The sequence below is a fragment of the Mesoplodon bidens genome (genome assembly GCF_964165515.1).
Source record: "Mesoplodon bidens genome assembly, chromosome: 8".
Classification (NCBI taxonomy): Eukaryota; Metazoa; Chordata; class Mammalia; order Artiodactyla; family Ziphiidae; genus Mesoplodon; species Mesoplodon bidens.
In genome coordinates, this window is record NC_138165.1 from 24,568,004 (window position 1) to 24,584,802 (window position 16,799).

General features: G+C 40.4%; 1 protein-coding gene across 4 annotated transcripts in view; it reads left to right on the top strand.

The window, feature by feature from the left end:
• CHN1 (chimerin 1) overlaps positions 1-16,799 on the top strand; it is a 196,247-nt gene that overhangs the window by 164,829 nt on the left and 14,619 nt on the right. For all 4 annotated transcript variants that reach the window (XM_081242992.1, XM_081242993.1, XM_081242994.1 and 1 more), the window contains one exon: positions 8,547-8,631. In XM_081242992.1, coding sequence (XP_081099118.1) covers positions 8,547-8,631 — 85 coding nt within the window. The remainder of the gene's footprint in view (positions 1-8,546; positions 8,632-16,799) is intronic.

Sequence of the window (16,799 nt, forward strand, 5' to 3'; positions counted from 1 at the left end):
AATTTAAACTTTGTTAATAAGGCCCTGTATAGGATTATGGTGAATGGACTGTGTGAGTAGAATTGATAATAATTCATTATTTTATCTGTGCATGTTTAAAGTATTGTTTTATATACCGATTAATAAAAACCATTTTTATGTTTTTCATGTGGAAGCAGAGCTAAATTATTAATATTGTCCTAGTAATTGCCCTACTAGTAAAGTACAACTAGCGTTGTCATAGCCTGACCATGTTATATCAGCTTTTTCCTGTAGTTAGTTCTCATATTTAAGGGGATACCACTTATTTGTGATATGACCATGGTATGTCCAGCAGGCTTTTATAGTTATCTCCCTCAATTTTGAACAGTTTTCTCACTCTTGAAACATTAGGTCACTGAGTTTTCTGTCATTTGTCATGCTTTTCACAGTAATGCTTCTGATGGTGTTAACTACTTGTGAGGTGAAGTGTGTGCCTCACAGAGTCCCTGCACAACCATGTGTAGCAGCCAGTTGTAGAAGCCGTTATTAGCACCTGCGCCCCTTCACCAGCTGTCCAGTAACCCCAGGCACACAGAACCTCCTAGATTCTGTCTGCCGCTGGCCAGAGGGTGTGCCCCTCCTCCTAGACCAGGCACTCACCAGCCCCAAGTACTGCTCGAAGCCATGTTTCAGCAAGTGCTCCGGGCATTCCTTCTGCCTTTCCTGCTGTGGGCACCACCTTTCATGTCCATTCCATCAGGACAAGAGGGGGAGGCATAGTCAGCGTGGTATCAGTGCTGCTGGCTTAACCGTACCCAAACCTTACTGTTTGTTATAGATTTTTCCTGAAGAATGTTAAGACCACTAATAGTTTAAATAACAAGGCAAGAAGGTATTGCTTTGATACTACAGATACTCCTGTTTCTAAGTTCCCCCTCCCTACCTTTTTTTCCTGTAGGGAACCTCTATACAATTTTATGTATTTGTTGTTAATGATCATAGCCAATGTTCTACATTCTCTTCTCATCACGTAGTATAAATCAACATATACTTTAACTGAAGAGGTCAAATTAGGACCCAAATTCTAAATTCCAAATCTTTTGGATCAAAAACAAGCCATCTTGGTGAGGCTAAAATTGGTTACTTAAAAGAGTACATTCTGGTTGCCCTAAAGATAAAAATGGAAAAGAAAAAATAAGAGAGAGAGAAAGCCTTTCCTGCCCAGCTGCCTGCCTACCTATGTTCCTTTCCTTTCGATTTTGATCATCTGTTCTCTCCGTTCATTGCCCAGTACCGCGCTGGAGAACTGACTCATCAGGGCCTCCCAAATTAAGAGCAGCAGCTGAAATGTCATCCCCACCTTCTCAAGCACAATTTCATTTCCCCCAACGTTCTTACTGCCTCCAACACAGTTTACATTTGCAGCAGGCTTTGCAGGCATGCTCCTTGGCTGTTTGCATTCATGCTTATTTCCAGAGGTAGTGTTACGGCTTGGAAGGGATAATGAAGTTGTGCTGAATTTTTCTTTCTCTTCTAATAGCATGGAATTCTTTCCCACTGTTTCTGTTACTGACATTCAAACTGGAGATGTGAACGTCAGAAACATGAGCAGCAGACCTGCTGGTTTTCTTATAGAAGCCAGGGTTTGGGTCAGTATAACGGTAGGCCCAGTGAGAATGGCTTCAGTTTTTACCTAGGTCAGTACACAGGAGACACAGGACCCTTGGCCTGTGCCACGTGGGCCTCTCAGTAGCCCACCCATCTCCCTTGCTGTCTGTCCTTTTCAGCCTGCTTCTGACCAGTGCCCTGCCTGTGACAGGTTCTTTTGGGTCCATTAGTTAATCCAGTCTGTCATCTCCAGTGTTAAGGTGACTAATGTGAAAGGAGGTATTCACAGGTGAGAGCAGTCTCAGATGCCATGTTGTCCTTTTTCCAGTTGCAAAAGAGAAGAGGTCTTTAAAACAAGTTGCGGTGCCCTTTGTTCATGAAGGTATAATTCAAGCCGTGTACTCTGTCGCTTTCATTTGTCGAGATACACCAAAGGCTTTGGAGGTGGCCTAGGAAAACAATACTTGTGGCCAACTTACGAGGTTACTGTTCTCAGGACCATCTCTGACCTCACTAATACTGTTATATGATGATGCTGATTGTTACCAAAACATCCCCCAAAGGAATCCCTTTTTTATAAAATGATCAAGTGATTTGTTTAAATAACTCTAAGGGAGAAACAGTCCTGTTTATAAAGGAATTGGTTATTTTCCCACCTTATAAAGGCAGTGTATGTCATTATGGTCATACAGTAAACAGCAGAAACAGAGGTGGCTTCTGCTTATATGAAACAGTAACTAGAGACTAAAGAATGTCACAGAATAAAAAGCAAGATGTTAACACCTCCTTTCTCACAAGACCACTGTCCCTCAGCCTCAGCTACAAGAAACACAGACAAGGAACCAGAAATTTGGTGGGTTTCGTTTGGTTTGGTTTCTTAACACCTTCAAGAGGAAGACAGATGACACATTTTCTTGATTTATATCCAGTGCTAGCAAGGTTATCAGATTTCCTGGTCCATAACTAAGAACTGGTGGATGGAAAAGGGAGAAGGGTTAGGAGGAAAGAAAAAGAGCCAACAACTTTAGAGAATAAGAAGAGACAGGAAAACTAAAACACAAACTTATGAAAACATAAAAATCTGGGGCAATTTAGAATTGAAATCCCCTAAAAATGGAAAATGTCACTTAATGAGTGTTCGTTGTGTTCTGTTATGAAGACATCAGTAATCTTGATTCCCTGGGTGTTGACCTGTGCGGATGTCTAAGGGCGTCTGCTACGCTACAGGGAATCACAGGCACAAGTCACTCTGTCTTATAAACCAGGGCTTGGCCCGAGCTCCTGCACTCCTTGTGAACCACTCAGGCCTCCTTTCTACCAGATCCCACCCTAGCTCTTTCTTAGCATTCTCCTAAGCAGAAAGAACCCCCAAGATGCAACTTTTGACCTTTTAATTATTGCGTTTTGAATGCCTGTTACATTCTGATTTGATCATTCTGAGACGGGTAATCAAAATACAACCATATCTAGGAAGCAGAATTATCTGCAGGTGTCAGTGCCCTAGAGCCTCAGCTGCAGGAACAGCGAGCGCCCTGTTTCCGTCGTGCTAGGTAGAGGAGAACAACTGCAGAGCTATTCTAAGTTGTACAATTTGTGCAACTGACTTGTTAAAGATATCTTTTTCTGAATTGGTAAAATATGTGATAAAAAAAACATCACTGATAACGTAAAACTGCATATAAAATAAAACATTTAGATAAAGCTCAGATATAACACAATCACCCTTTTTAAAAGAAAGTATTTGTCACTTTTTCTTTAATGCACTTGACACTGTTATAGTATGACTGTAATGACATCCAGGAAAGAAGCTTGCTTTCAAGTCCAACAGCCCTTCTCTGAATTTCTGGCCAGTTCCAGTTCCTATTCCCCACTTTTTCTAAACTCTTCATTGGCTCCATGACTGAACTTACTTCCTAACACACAGGAACTAGACCATTGGGTATGAACTCCCTTAGCCTTCTGCCTCCAGGCCCCCCCCCCCACTCCTGCACTGCACAGCCACCCTCTCCCCCTTACCCTTGGCCCTGCCAACACAGGGAAGGGGAAGAGTTGAATTTTCTCTTATTCAAAACTAATCCCTCTGCCCTGGTTCCCGTCTCCACTGGATGCCCTCAGGAACCTTACTCCATGGGTTACCTCCTCTTTCTCAGCAATCTTCAATCAGCCATTTCCACCTCTTCCACTGTTTCGCCCCCACCTCACTTCCAAACCTGTCCTTCTACTTCTCTTCCCCGTTAATGCCATCTTCCCCCTCAGAGTTAGCCCTCGTTCTTCCTCTCTCCTTTGCCTCCGATTCAGTTAGTCACCAAGCGCTGTTGATTCTGCCCCATGTTCTCCATCAGTACTGTCTGAGTTCAGATCCGTGTCATCTGTTACCTGGACTACTGCTGTAGCACCCTTGTCTGTCTTCCTCCAGCCTTGTCCCCTCGACTGTGTCACTTTCCTTACAAATCTTCAGTGGCTCTGCATTGCTGACTGAACACAGTATACATTTGTAGGTGTGGAAGAGGCCCCGTCTGCCTCTCAACTCCTGCCACGCCGGTCATTAGGGTCACCTAATGCACCCCGCTCCAACACGCCTACCCCCATTCAGGCCTGATCTGCTCACCTGGCTGACCCTGCTCATCCCGGAAACCGCAGCTCACACATAATACCTGAGCAGTGCCCACCCCAGCTACCCTCACACTTTGCAGACACTTTCAGAAGAGGCTTTTCACATTATATTTAACAGGAGAAACCTATGGTGAATTCCTTGAGCCAATATTTGGTTTAATCTTTGTATATGTCATCACCTAATAACTGTTTATGAATGAATAAGAATAATTAATGAGTGACGTCTATTTGTTTTGATGACCTCTAGGGGAATAAAAAAAGATAAAAAGACTACAATACTCCATTTTTACAAATACAATCCAGCGTCATGAAAGTCACAAAACAAAATTTAAGAAATAACAAATTTGGGCTTCCCTGGTGGCGCAGTGGTTGAGCGTCCGCCTGCCGATGCAGGGGACGCGGGTTCGTGCCCCGCTCCGGGAGGATCCCACGTGCCGCGGAGCGGCTGGGCCCGTGGGCCGTGGCCGCTGAGCCTGCGCGTCCGGAGCCTGTGCTCCGCAACAGGAGAGGCCACAGCAGTGAGAGGCCCGCGTATCACAAAAAAAAAAAAGAAAGAAATAACAAATTTTAGAGCTTCCCTGGTGGCGCAGTGGTTGAGAGTCCGCCTGCCGATGCAGGGGACGCGGGTTCATGCCCCGGTCTGGGAGGATCCCACGTGCCGCGGAGCGGCTGGGCCCGTGAGCCATGACCGCTGAGCCTGCGCGTCCGGAGCCTGTGCTCCGCAGCGGGAGAGACCACAACAGTGAGAGGCCCGCGTACCGCAACAAAAAAACAAACAAACAAAAAAATTTAGATACAAAAGTTCAAAAGGGAATCCAGTTAAATCCTGTTATACAAATACAAGTTTAGTAAGCTTCCAGTGCTTCAAGGCTTACTTCTAGAACCATTTCCTGGAGAGCTACATAACCTGCCTTACAAACAGTTCAAAAAAACGAAAGTAGGGCTTCCCTGGTGGCGCAGTGGTTGAGAGTCCACCTGCCGATGCAGGGGACATGGGTTCGTGCCCCGGTCCGGGAAGATCCCACATGTCGCGGAGCGGCTGGACCCGTGAGCCATGGCTGCTGGGCCTGCGCGTCCGGAGCCTGTGCTCTGCAACGGGAGAGGCCACAACAGTGAGAGGCCCACGTACTGCAAAAAAAAAAAAAAAAAAAAAAAAAAACGAAAGTAAAAACACCACCACCACTAAAACCAGCCCCAAGTGGCAAGATGCCTTTATAAAAACCTGTCCAAGAAGGAAATGTATAAAGAACAATTTCCTGAAGATTACTTTCTGAGATACATGTGTGATCCTCTGATTAGAGAACATTGGACCGCTCATACAGTGAAACCCTTCCTTCAGCATATATAATATGAAGAAATGCCCCAAGGTTTTCAAAAGGCCACATTCATTACTGCGTTGTGAAGGTGAGGAAGGGAATTGGTTCTAACACATCTCAATACCCAGTTGTGTTTGCCAAGAGCCCTTCTCTGTTTCAGTGGTTTACATACCAGTAGAACTTTAACACCCTTTATCATGAGTAACTGGCAGGTACAAAACCGGACTTCCTCCACACTTCTTATCCAGTTTATTAACCTTACCAAGTTAAGTAAAACTGGATTATCCTGAGACTTCCCCTAAAAATAACTTCACAATTCTCTAGCTATTTCATGATTATATAACTTTTAAAATATGAGTCAGTGCTATCTGTTTCACTCATTCGCCTCAGATTAAAAGCAAGATTACATACTTTATCCAGTTTTATTCACTCAGAGGAACACAGAAGAAAATAAAGACATCACAGACTATCTGAAAGTTGATCTTGAGCTCGGCTTCAGGAACTCCAGGAAATGCTTTCAATTTACAGGCTGTGAACATCATTAACAATCCAGAAGCAACTGTATCTGCATTCCTGACCCTTTTCCATAAAAGACATAGAAGGGATTATGGCCGCCTTTTCAAAATCAACACAACATTTTGTACTTGAGCTTACTTGGCAGTGATCAGAGTCACAAGCACATACCTGCTTGGAATGAACCCTGGGTTATTCACTGCTACCATATATGGATATTTTGGCCAGTAGTAGTATTTCGAATTCTGATATACCATATTTCATTGATTCTACTATATGCTTTTTTTTTTCATTTTAACATCTCAAATTGGGATTAAGCTTATAATCAGTGGCGTGTCATAAATTAATTGGCATGGTTTTTCTAAATGGAATATATGTATCTTACATTCAGGGTAAGTCTTATGTTCAGTAGCCTCTTAAGTTTGAAGTAAGTTTGTTTGTTTGTTTGTTTATTAAAAATCACTTACTATTATACAAATAAGACCTAATTAAACTTAAAAGTTTTTGCACAGCAAAGGAAACCATAAACAAAATGAAAAGACAACCTACAGAATGGGAGAAAGTATTTGCCAACTATGTGACCGACAAAATATACAAACAGCTCGTATAGCTCAATATCAAACAAACTATCCAGTCAGAAAATGGGCAGAAGACCTAAATAGACATTTCTCCAAAGAAGACATACAGATAGCCAAAAGGCATATGAAAAGATGCTCAACATTGCTAATTATTAGAGAAATGCAAATCAAAACTACAGTGAGGTATCACCTCACACCGGTCAGAATGGGCATCTTTAAAAAGTCCACAAACAATAAATGCTGGAGAGGGTGTGGAGAAAAGGGAACCCTCCTATACTGTTGGTGGGAGTGTAAATTGGTGCAGCCACTATAGAGAACAGTATGGTGGTTCCCTAAAAATCTAAAAATAGAGCTACCATATGACCCAGCAATCCCACTCCTTGGCATATATCTGAAGAAAACCATAATTTGGAAAGATACAAGAACCCCAAAGTTCACTGCAGCACTATTTACAATAGCCAAAACATGGAAGCAACCTAAATGTCCATCAGCAGATGAATGGATAAAGAAGACATACACATACACACACACACACACACACGACGGAATACTACTAAGCCATAAAGAAGAATGAAATAATGCCACTTGCAGTAACATGGATGAACCTAGAGATTATCATACTGAGTGAAGTAAGCCAGACAGAGAAACACAAATACCATATGATATCGTTTATATGTGGAATCTAAAAGGAAGGAAAAGACACAGATGAACTTATTTCCAAAACAGAATGTTTACCAAAGAGGAAAGGGGAAAGGGGGAGGGATAAATTAGGAGGCTGGGATTAACATATACACACTACTGTGTATAAAACAGATAACCAACAAACAAAAAATCACTTATATAAATAGAACAGTAGTAAAAATGACAGTCTTAGCTGTGAATTTCATTATTTGCCCTAGCTGTTTGGCAGATATTTGTGTTGAAATCAAATCGTCACACTTTGTGATTTTCACTCTCTTGTACTACTGTTTTCTGCTGGAGGAAATCATGTATATGTAAGAAATTATCTCAAGTAAATGCAATTTGATACAGATCAGTAACTTCCTTGTTCCCTTTCCCTTTTCTTTTGACTTATTTCTTGAGTACATTTTTAGCCAATATTTGCTCAGAAGTCTTAAAGTGTTACTGATAATATTCAAGATATTTTTTCTTTTATTCTTTAATGTTTGGGGTTTGGATTTATTGCTTCTCTATTCTACCAATATTTTTTCATTTAGGTTAAGCTAGAATGGCTTCTCTTTCCTATCCATAAAGTCTATAGGTATCTTGGCATTTGAATCCTTCTTCTTTGGAGGTTCCTTTCTTAGGGATAAAAGAATCAAATGCAGTAAAACCTTTATGAGCTGGAAAGATGACTGAATAATTACTGTATTCAAACAGGGTTTCTGATCAACTGTAGCTTCTGCAGTTTCTAAAATATATTCATTTTCTTTTGCTAACATAGTATCAAATGATTCTGAGCAGATATTAGCCCTTTTTGATGATTCTGTTGTAACCAGCCACTAAATACCACCTTCACCACCCGTGGCCCTAACTGTGGTCACAGAGGACAGGAGATGGATCATCTGACAAAATCCTTACAGACAGATTCTGTCTCCATCACTCCTCACCCCCCTTCACACCGTAGTGCTCAGAACATGCCCATACTTGTATAGGGCACAGATGAGACTGCTTCCAGCTGGAGGGGACCAGTTGGAAAATTCCACTGTAGAAATTGTTTTCAAAAGTAAATAGCAGAATATTGGTTTGATTTATCACCATTTCTAAAACAAAGAGGAAATCAAGCTCTGAAGGAAATTGTAACTGCTTGGCAGTTCCACTCAACCAGGGTTTTTCTAACTGTAACCATATTGTGCCTCTTGATACTGACTATGGCTTGTGTATGACTGCCCTAAAGGGAAATAATCTCCTCATCTGTAATCTCCCCTCGGGCCACTTTTTCACTACTCTTTTTCAGGTCCACACATTCAGGGGGCCGCACTGGTGTGAATACTGTGCCAACTTCATGTGGGGACTCATTGCTCAGGGAGTGAGATGTGCAGGTAAGAGCTCTTCCCTTTTCGCCTGATTGTGTAAGTTATGAAGCTATAAGGAGTAACTCATGAGGAGCTTTGCTATTCTGCACATATAATGGGCTGGACCCCCGTTTGCTCTTAACATGCAACAGGCTGGATTCTCAGGCAGCCAATGTGACTATTGATATTTTATCTGCCCTTCACCTTCTTGTACTTAATGGGCAGCAGTCTGGTCCATTAAAAAGAGAGAAGTTGTCTTGTTCAGAAAGTCTGATAAAAGGAGACAAAAGTAAGGCAGTTATATTTGCCTTGCCTTTGATGTTGCAGCAACTAAATTTATAAGAATGATTTTTTTAAAGCAGTGTACAGGGACCTATGATTGTTGCCTTAGAAACTGAATTTTAAAGATAACTTGTTAAGCTGAATTGTCCTTACTAAATTTTGTGAAATCAAATTGAAGCTTTAAAAATCTGTGAATTTATCTCAAAAGATGATTACCAAATTCTGAAAAACCACTTAGTCACTAATGTTTTGTTTGTGACATTTTTAAATCTTGAATATGCCCTATCTTCTTTATAAAATATGACCATAGTATTTTAGATTTAAATTTAGAAACTTGAAGGTTTCCACATGAAGAAATAACCAACTCAGGGATTTATTGAAATGCTTTATGAAATAAGTAGTTATTCACATAATGTGAAATTCATTTGTATAGAACAACTATACTGAGTACTGGCCATTTATTCAAACTGCTCTAAATTCTGGTATAGGCTTAAAAATAATTATTTAAATTTCAGATGTGTAATGTTAGGTCATAGAAGTTTCTTTCTGGTATTTAAATTGTAAAACTAAAAAGTATCTTCTTACATGTCTTTTGCCTGAAGCTTAACTCTAAAAATGTATGTGAAGAGTAAAGTATTTCAAAATGGTAACTGAAGTAATTCTGTCAAATTTAGCACTGTAAAAATCCACATTTATTTTGTGGCATGATTCCTAATGGAATATTTTTGTTGTCCATTATGTGCAGAAACTTCTGGGGTTTGATTTTTCTTATTTCTAAATTGCCTTTTCTTTGAATAGCAAGGTGTGGTATGCATTGCATGTGCACATTCCAAGTCACCCTTCCTTCGGTTATAACTCCCTTAGCACCACTAAGGCATGATAAGGTTCCAGGCATGTATCACTAGCCAGATCCATTCAGGGACCTCGCTGCCATGAGGAGGGGGATGAATTCCTCACGTCTTGACTTTGAACTGTGCAGAGGTGTCCGTCAAGGAGAGCCTCAGCTCAGAGCCAGTCTAATTCCTCCAACATCCTAGAGGGCTGACAGCCCCATTTGCAGTTCTCTGCCCAGAGAATAAATGAGGACAACATTATCCTTCTGGCTGGTGGTTACCCAGAGTCAGGATGAGGACCCATCACTAGGAAGGTTGTGGTTAAGCCTTTGAACGGAACATAGTCGCGTAGTTAAGAACATCCACGTCGTTGTGGTGTTTCAAAGGCAAATGGAGTACCCTTTCCAAAGCACAAATCACCTGCTCAAAGAATGGTCGTCTTAAGAAGCCTGGTTTGCCTTTATGACATAGCCTTGACCAGCTGAGACTGCAACCATTTCTTACACATTTTTTAAGACTGTCACTAATTCAAAAGCTTTTCTTTTACTAGAGTGATGATGTTTATCATTTACATTTTGAAAGAGTGAAGGCCATCTACATGGAAATTCTGAGTCAGCTATTAGCAGAGAATTAGCACAGCACATGTGAATAATCTTTGGCCATACGCTACAACCCCAAATCATGTTTAGAAGAAATGTTTTGGAATGTTTATGATAGTAATAATGTGAAGGAAAAGAAGAAAGAAAATGATTCACCCCATCCCATAGCCACCCACTTGATAGCCTCCACTTTTTATTTTGAGTAAAGGTCAACCATGTAAAGAAAAGCCTTTTCATTTTATGTTATATCTTGTCTTCAAAAGCATTATATTCTGTGTGATTGGAACCCTATTACTGAGCAATATAAGAAGAATTCAACCCATTTTTTTAAAATATGGAAGGTTGGGATTTGAATTACTTCTGTTTTCTATGACAACTAATTACATTTAGATTGACGGTGGGATTCTTTCATCGGAAGTGGCTCATCCTGACCTTTGAGCCATCTACTTTATATAAAACAGAATGCAAAGAATTAAGAACTTCAAGAGAGAGAGAACTAACTGTGGTAGGGTGAACGTTGGCTCCCCAGAGATGTCTACTTCCTAATGCCTAGAACCTGTGACTGTTTCCTCTCATGGCAAAGGAGACTCTGTGATTAAGTTAATGAAGTCGAGATGGGGAGATTACTGTGGACTGTCAGAGGGGCCCAGTGTAATCACAATCAAAGCGTCCCTGTAAGCGGGAGGCAAAAGAGGCTGAGTCAGATAAAAGGTATAAGAACAGAAGCAGAGGTCAGAAAAGAGCAAAGATGCTATGCTGCTAGCTTTGAAGATGGGGGAAGGGGGCCATGAGCCGATGAATGCAGGCAGCCTCTGGAAGCTGGAAAAGGCAAGGCAAGAAACAGATTCTCCCCTGGAACCTCCGGAAGGAGGTCTTAGGCTTGCTAAGGCCTTGATTTCAGTCCAGTGAAACTGATTTTGGGCTTCTGACCTCCAGAACTGTTAGATGATACACTCATATTGTTTTAAACCACTGAGTTTATGGTTATTTGTTACAGCGGCAACAGGAGACTAATACATTAGCCACTAAGCATTAAAGCTTTTACTTCCAAAGAAAAATGGAAGTAATACTGCCTGTCAGAAAAGAGATGTATTTATCTGCTTTTGATCACTAAGACAGCTTGCTTTGTTCTGGTTTCTTTTTTCAAAATCCACCAAGGCAGAAGAGAGGTTGTCAGGAATTTTTAAAGGAATGTTTGCCAAAAGCAGCAGTTTTGTATCCCACCACCACCCACTTTTTTTTTTTTTTTAACATTATGCAAAGTGTTGGGTGGTGTTCCAGTCACCAGGCTGGTGGCAGAGTAGCTGAAGGAATCAGACTGATCCAGCTAATAGCAAGCAAGCTGTCCCTTCAGTACTGAAAGCTCTAGGCTTGCTCAACACCCACAGCTGACAAGGACAACTGAGGGAGCAGCAGGGACAGTCATGGGGATGCAGTCATTGCAGACATGATCTTTCCAAAACTCCACAACATGAGGGTCCACAGTCGGCGTTAAACGTCTCACCTACCACAGTCTCCCTTACTTTAGGCTTCTTTAAAGTGAGTAAAATGACGTTGCAAGAGACCATCTAACTGCAGCTTGGGAGTGGTGCTCCTCCTACTAAAATATTTACGATCAAAGTAAGTGGCCTTCTGGGCTTCCCTGGTGGCGCAGTGGTTGAGCGTCCGCCTGCTGATGCAGGGGACACGGGTTCGTGCCCCGGTCTGGGAAGATCCCACATGCCGCAGAGCGGCTGGGCCCGTGAGCCATGGCCGCTGAGCCTGCGCGTCTGGAGCCTGTGCTCCACAACGGGAGAGGCCACGACAGTGAGAGGCCCGCGTACCACAAAAAAAAAAAAAAAAAAAAAAAAAAAAAAAGTAAGTGGCCTTCAAAAGTTAAGTGCAAAGGATCATTGTTGTTCAGATGGAATAATTTTCCCAGACCATTTTTCCTTTCTTTATGAAATTTAAGCTTATAGGTTAAAGTAATCTATTATAAGATCACCAAACATTTCTCTCATGAAAAAGACCATTATTCCACCAGCATTCCTGAATTGTTTTCATTTTAGCCTTCCCAAAATATTCTAAGAAGTTAAGCCGGATAATAATTGTAAATCAGACACATCAACTTAGTGTTGGTTATTTATGAAAGTGACTTCATTTTTCCAGTGTATCATTATCATTGCTGCCGGCCCCCAAAAGGAAATAGCAGCAGTTTTTTTCCTAATAATAAAATGTATTTATTGCTTTGCGTATACAAGTGCTTAACTTTTAGGTTGGAGAAGGGGAAGTAATTTCTTCTATTTTAATTACTGATTTATTGTACCTAAAAAGTTATGTTTGCCCTTGTAACCCAATGAGAAATTGGTTAGACTTGCTTACGACTTTCATGTAGCTCCTTTTAATTGAAAGCAGTGTTTTCATAAATATCCCAAAGAACAAAGTATTCTTCTTAATTTTGCTTGTGAAAATAATGACTTCTGATGCATGTTAGAAATGGGCTAGTCCCACTTTTCCTGGGTGGGCGTGGAGGTGGAGGTAGGGACAGCTAAGAGACATGTTTTAAAATAAAACTTCTATTTGCAATGAATTTAAAATAGGAACACTCATAGAAAAGAATGAATGATTACCTTTCCTTTCAAAACACACATTAACATTACCCCTTAATCCTATCAATAGAATATAAATAATATCAGCTATTTATTTCAAAAAATAGGTTTCTGTGCTTTTTAGATATAAAGCACGCATGTTTTTTAGAGAAATCAAGCCCAGAAAATCCGAAAGTAACCTCAAGTTAGTATTCTAATAGAAATACTTGATTAATAAGGACAGAATGAAATATGATTTGAATTTCTCATTCCTCCTTTTATGTGTTTATTCTGTGCTTATTAACTTGAAGAATTGGGAGGGGGCAATGTGATTTAATTGTAACATAAAAATAACCTACCAAACCAAGAGATGCAACAAATGAAATAATCTTTTATGGACTTTTTTTTTTTCACTCATACTGTAGAGCTTCCCTGGGAGAAATTGAACTATATAGGAGTTATATGACTTTAATAAATAAGTATGAAAACCAAATAAAGTCTTAATGGCAACCTGAAATATTGATATATTGCTAGTCCCTGAAGCAGCAATTTTCAGAGCAAGCGCAGAGCTGGTATATTGCACTGTGAACTTAAGGGTATAACGATACTTCATTTTAATGACTTTACCCTATCCTTTGGTCTTTTGAAGGACTTCATATCCAATCCTGCCAAAAAATTTGGGCTTTGAAATTTATTTCTAAAATTGAGCATAATATATTGTCCCATAGTTTAATCTTATTCAAATGTAAGAAAGAATATCAGTTTAGGAAACATTTCCCTTCTTGTTAAATACCTAAATCTGAGCTCAGTCATCTCTTTATCCAGTTTTCACTGAGTCACAAATAAATTAGGCATTTGCTGATGTGTAAAATGGGAGATAACTGCAAACATTCAAAGGAAAAACGTTAATATTAGTATCAGACCATTAGGGCCATTCAGATGTTTTGATATTCTGTGGACGCATCCAAATTTTACTGTTTTACCTTCTAGTGGATTTCCACTTACTTAGGAAAGAATGTGACAAAACAAGAATATAATGCGTAGGTTTTATCACTGCTTTTTAAAAGTCCTTGCCAAATCACATATAGATTTCTGTAACAGTAAAATATAGCAGAGCCTTTTAAACTCAAGCATATACAACAAATAATAGGTACAACATACATTATTGAATAAGAGGTTGAAAATAGCAAATTCATCTTCAACCCTGAAAACAGTAACTCAGCGTACATGGTGTACTGCTGGTGAAAAGTGGTATATATATCCCTCAGTGGGAAGAGCACAGGGTGGGAATTAGGAAGCCAAGGTTTAAATCTCAGTTCTACCAGTTTCTGGCTGAGCAACTTGAACAAGTCATTTAGCCTCTCTGAGCTTCATTGTCTTTGTGAAAAGAAGACACTGGGGTAGGTTGTTACTAACAGCCATCTCCAGCTGGATCTGTGACTTCTATGTACACAAAGTATGAGCCACATCAACATTATTTTTAGATAATGAAGCTCTGCTGACTTTTATACTTTTAAAATATTATGTAAGAGTTCTTCCAGTTCTAGACGAGTTGAATAAATATGTTTTATTCCTCACAATAATGATAACAAAAGACCCTGGACAGAATATATACATCAATTATCAAAAGACTGAAAGTTGGGTAAAAGAAGGAAGGCTGAGTAGGGACCTCAGGACTCAAGGAGCCCAGAAGCGAGTTGCCTGGTGGTATTTTGGATTTGGGGTTTTTTGGAAACTCCTGTGTGTCCCAGCCTGAGCATTAAAGACACCCACAACCCATAAATGCCAATAGGCACAGACAAATCCCAAGAAAAGCTGGCTCTTCCTAGCCAAAGCCCTGGGAAAAGGGCACCCAAGCCAGACAGAAGTCTTTTAGCCGTATCTACCATTCTCCAGGTGAACACCATGATAAAGCCACATCGCTACCCCTACCCACGGACTTCTGCTAGATGCTGCAGCAGAAGTCTGTGGGTAGAACCCTATTTTCCATCCCACTCTGCAGTAACAAGGTTGCACTTCTCTCCTGTGAGTCTGTGAGCAGAGCTCTGTCTTCCATCACCATCTTGCAGGAAGAAAGTGGAACCCCTCCTTGGCTGAGACTGTGGGTGGAACCCTGACTTTCATCCCCCCGCCTATAGTAGAAGCAGCACCCACTCAGCCCAAGTCTATGGGCGGAGCCCTGTCTTCATCCCTGACCTGCAGTAATGAGGCAGCTGAGACCATGATCGGAACTCTCTTCCGTGCCCACCCTGCAGTTCCATGCAGCACAGCACTCCTCCCCAACCAGGTCTGTGGGCAAACCCTGACTTCCATCCCTACCCTGCAATAATAACTAGGATATGGCCCTCTTCCCTCCCCAGAATGTAGGGTAGGGTCCTGCCATTTGAGTAACATACAAGTTTGGTAGGCAAAATGGCACTGCAATAGCATTCCAAAGGCTTTGTAAACTAGTTTGACATTTGAAACACAGCCTATGAAAGTGTGCCAGGATGTGCATTCTAAATCTAAACAGGTTAACTACCTGCTAAAATTGAAAATTTCAGTAGGAACCAGAGTCTTATAACACTCAAAATATCCAGGATGCAGTTCAAAATTACATTTCATACCAAGTACCAGGAAAATCTCAACTCAGATGAAAAAAGACAATCAACAGTCGCCAATATTGAGATGACAGAGATGTTGGAATTATCAGACAAGGAAGGCAGCTATCATAAAAACGTTCCAAGAAGCAATTAGAAACACTCTTGAAACAAATGAAAAAAAATAGGAAATATCAGAAAAGAAATAAAGATATAAGAAAGAACTAAATGTAAATTTTAGAACTGAACATTTTATTAACAAATAAACCCACGGGATGGGCTCAATGGTAGATACGATATGTCAGAGGAAGGAATCTGTGAAGCTGAAGATAGATCAGTAGATATTATCCAATTCAAATGAGAGCAAAAATAGATTTTTAAAAGTGAACTGAGCTTCAGAGACCTGTAGAACAGTAACAGAAGATTTAGCATTTGTGTTGTTGGGAGTCCCAGGAGAGGATAAAGAGTGAGAGGGTGGAAGATATTTGAAAAACTGGTGGCTGAAGACTCCCCAGATTTGGTGAAAGCAGTCAGAGAAAAATGATGTACCTATTTGGAGGTACGTTTATGTAAATGAAGTGTATAAAGAACAGTGTAGATGAGGAAGCAGCTATAACCCCAGCATCCAAGTCCTTTTCAGGACCTGGCATTCACATCTGACGAACACAGAATTGGCCTAGAAGTCAGCTTAGCTCCTGACCTTAAGCTGATTATGACAATGCCTTACAGTGAACCCTGGGGCACTACCTAGGAAAGGCCTCTCAAAATGTTTCACTCTTCTAAATAATAACAGAGTCATGGTAAACAATTATAATTTACTATGTGCAAGCATTTTATGTGTATTAACATTGAAGCCTCACATTAACATAATAATAGAACCTAATAATCTAATATTAATGGATAAATACTATTATTATTCCCATTTTATATAACTGAGGCACAGAAAGTTTAAGTAACCCCCTCAAAATCACACAGCTAATAGATTCTAGATCTAACTCTAAATTACGGAAGTTATACAAAACATTAAAATTTCAGGGGAAATGAGGTCCTTTAAGTGGCCATTGCCATTGAGTTGCCTTATGATTGAATCAGAAATCTTATTTATATCTAATATAGAATAAAGAGGAATTTGGGGTTCGGGTTATGTATTCATTTGGACATTATTTAACTACACAGAACAGTGTTGGGTCATTTCTTCAGATGGTACAGATCGAGCTCCTTGCCCTGGCAGCCTTTACGTATTCAAAGAAGCACCTGTTCTTCTTTAGTGATGATGATGTTTGGACACTATTAGCATGGGCTGTGCCATCACCAGTGCTGTTCACTTACACACAC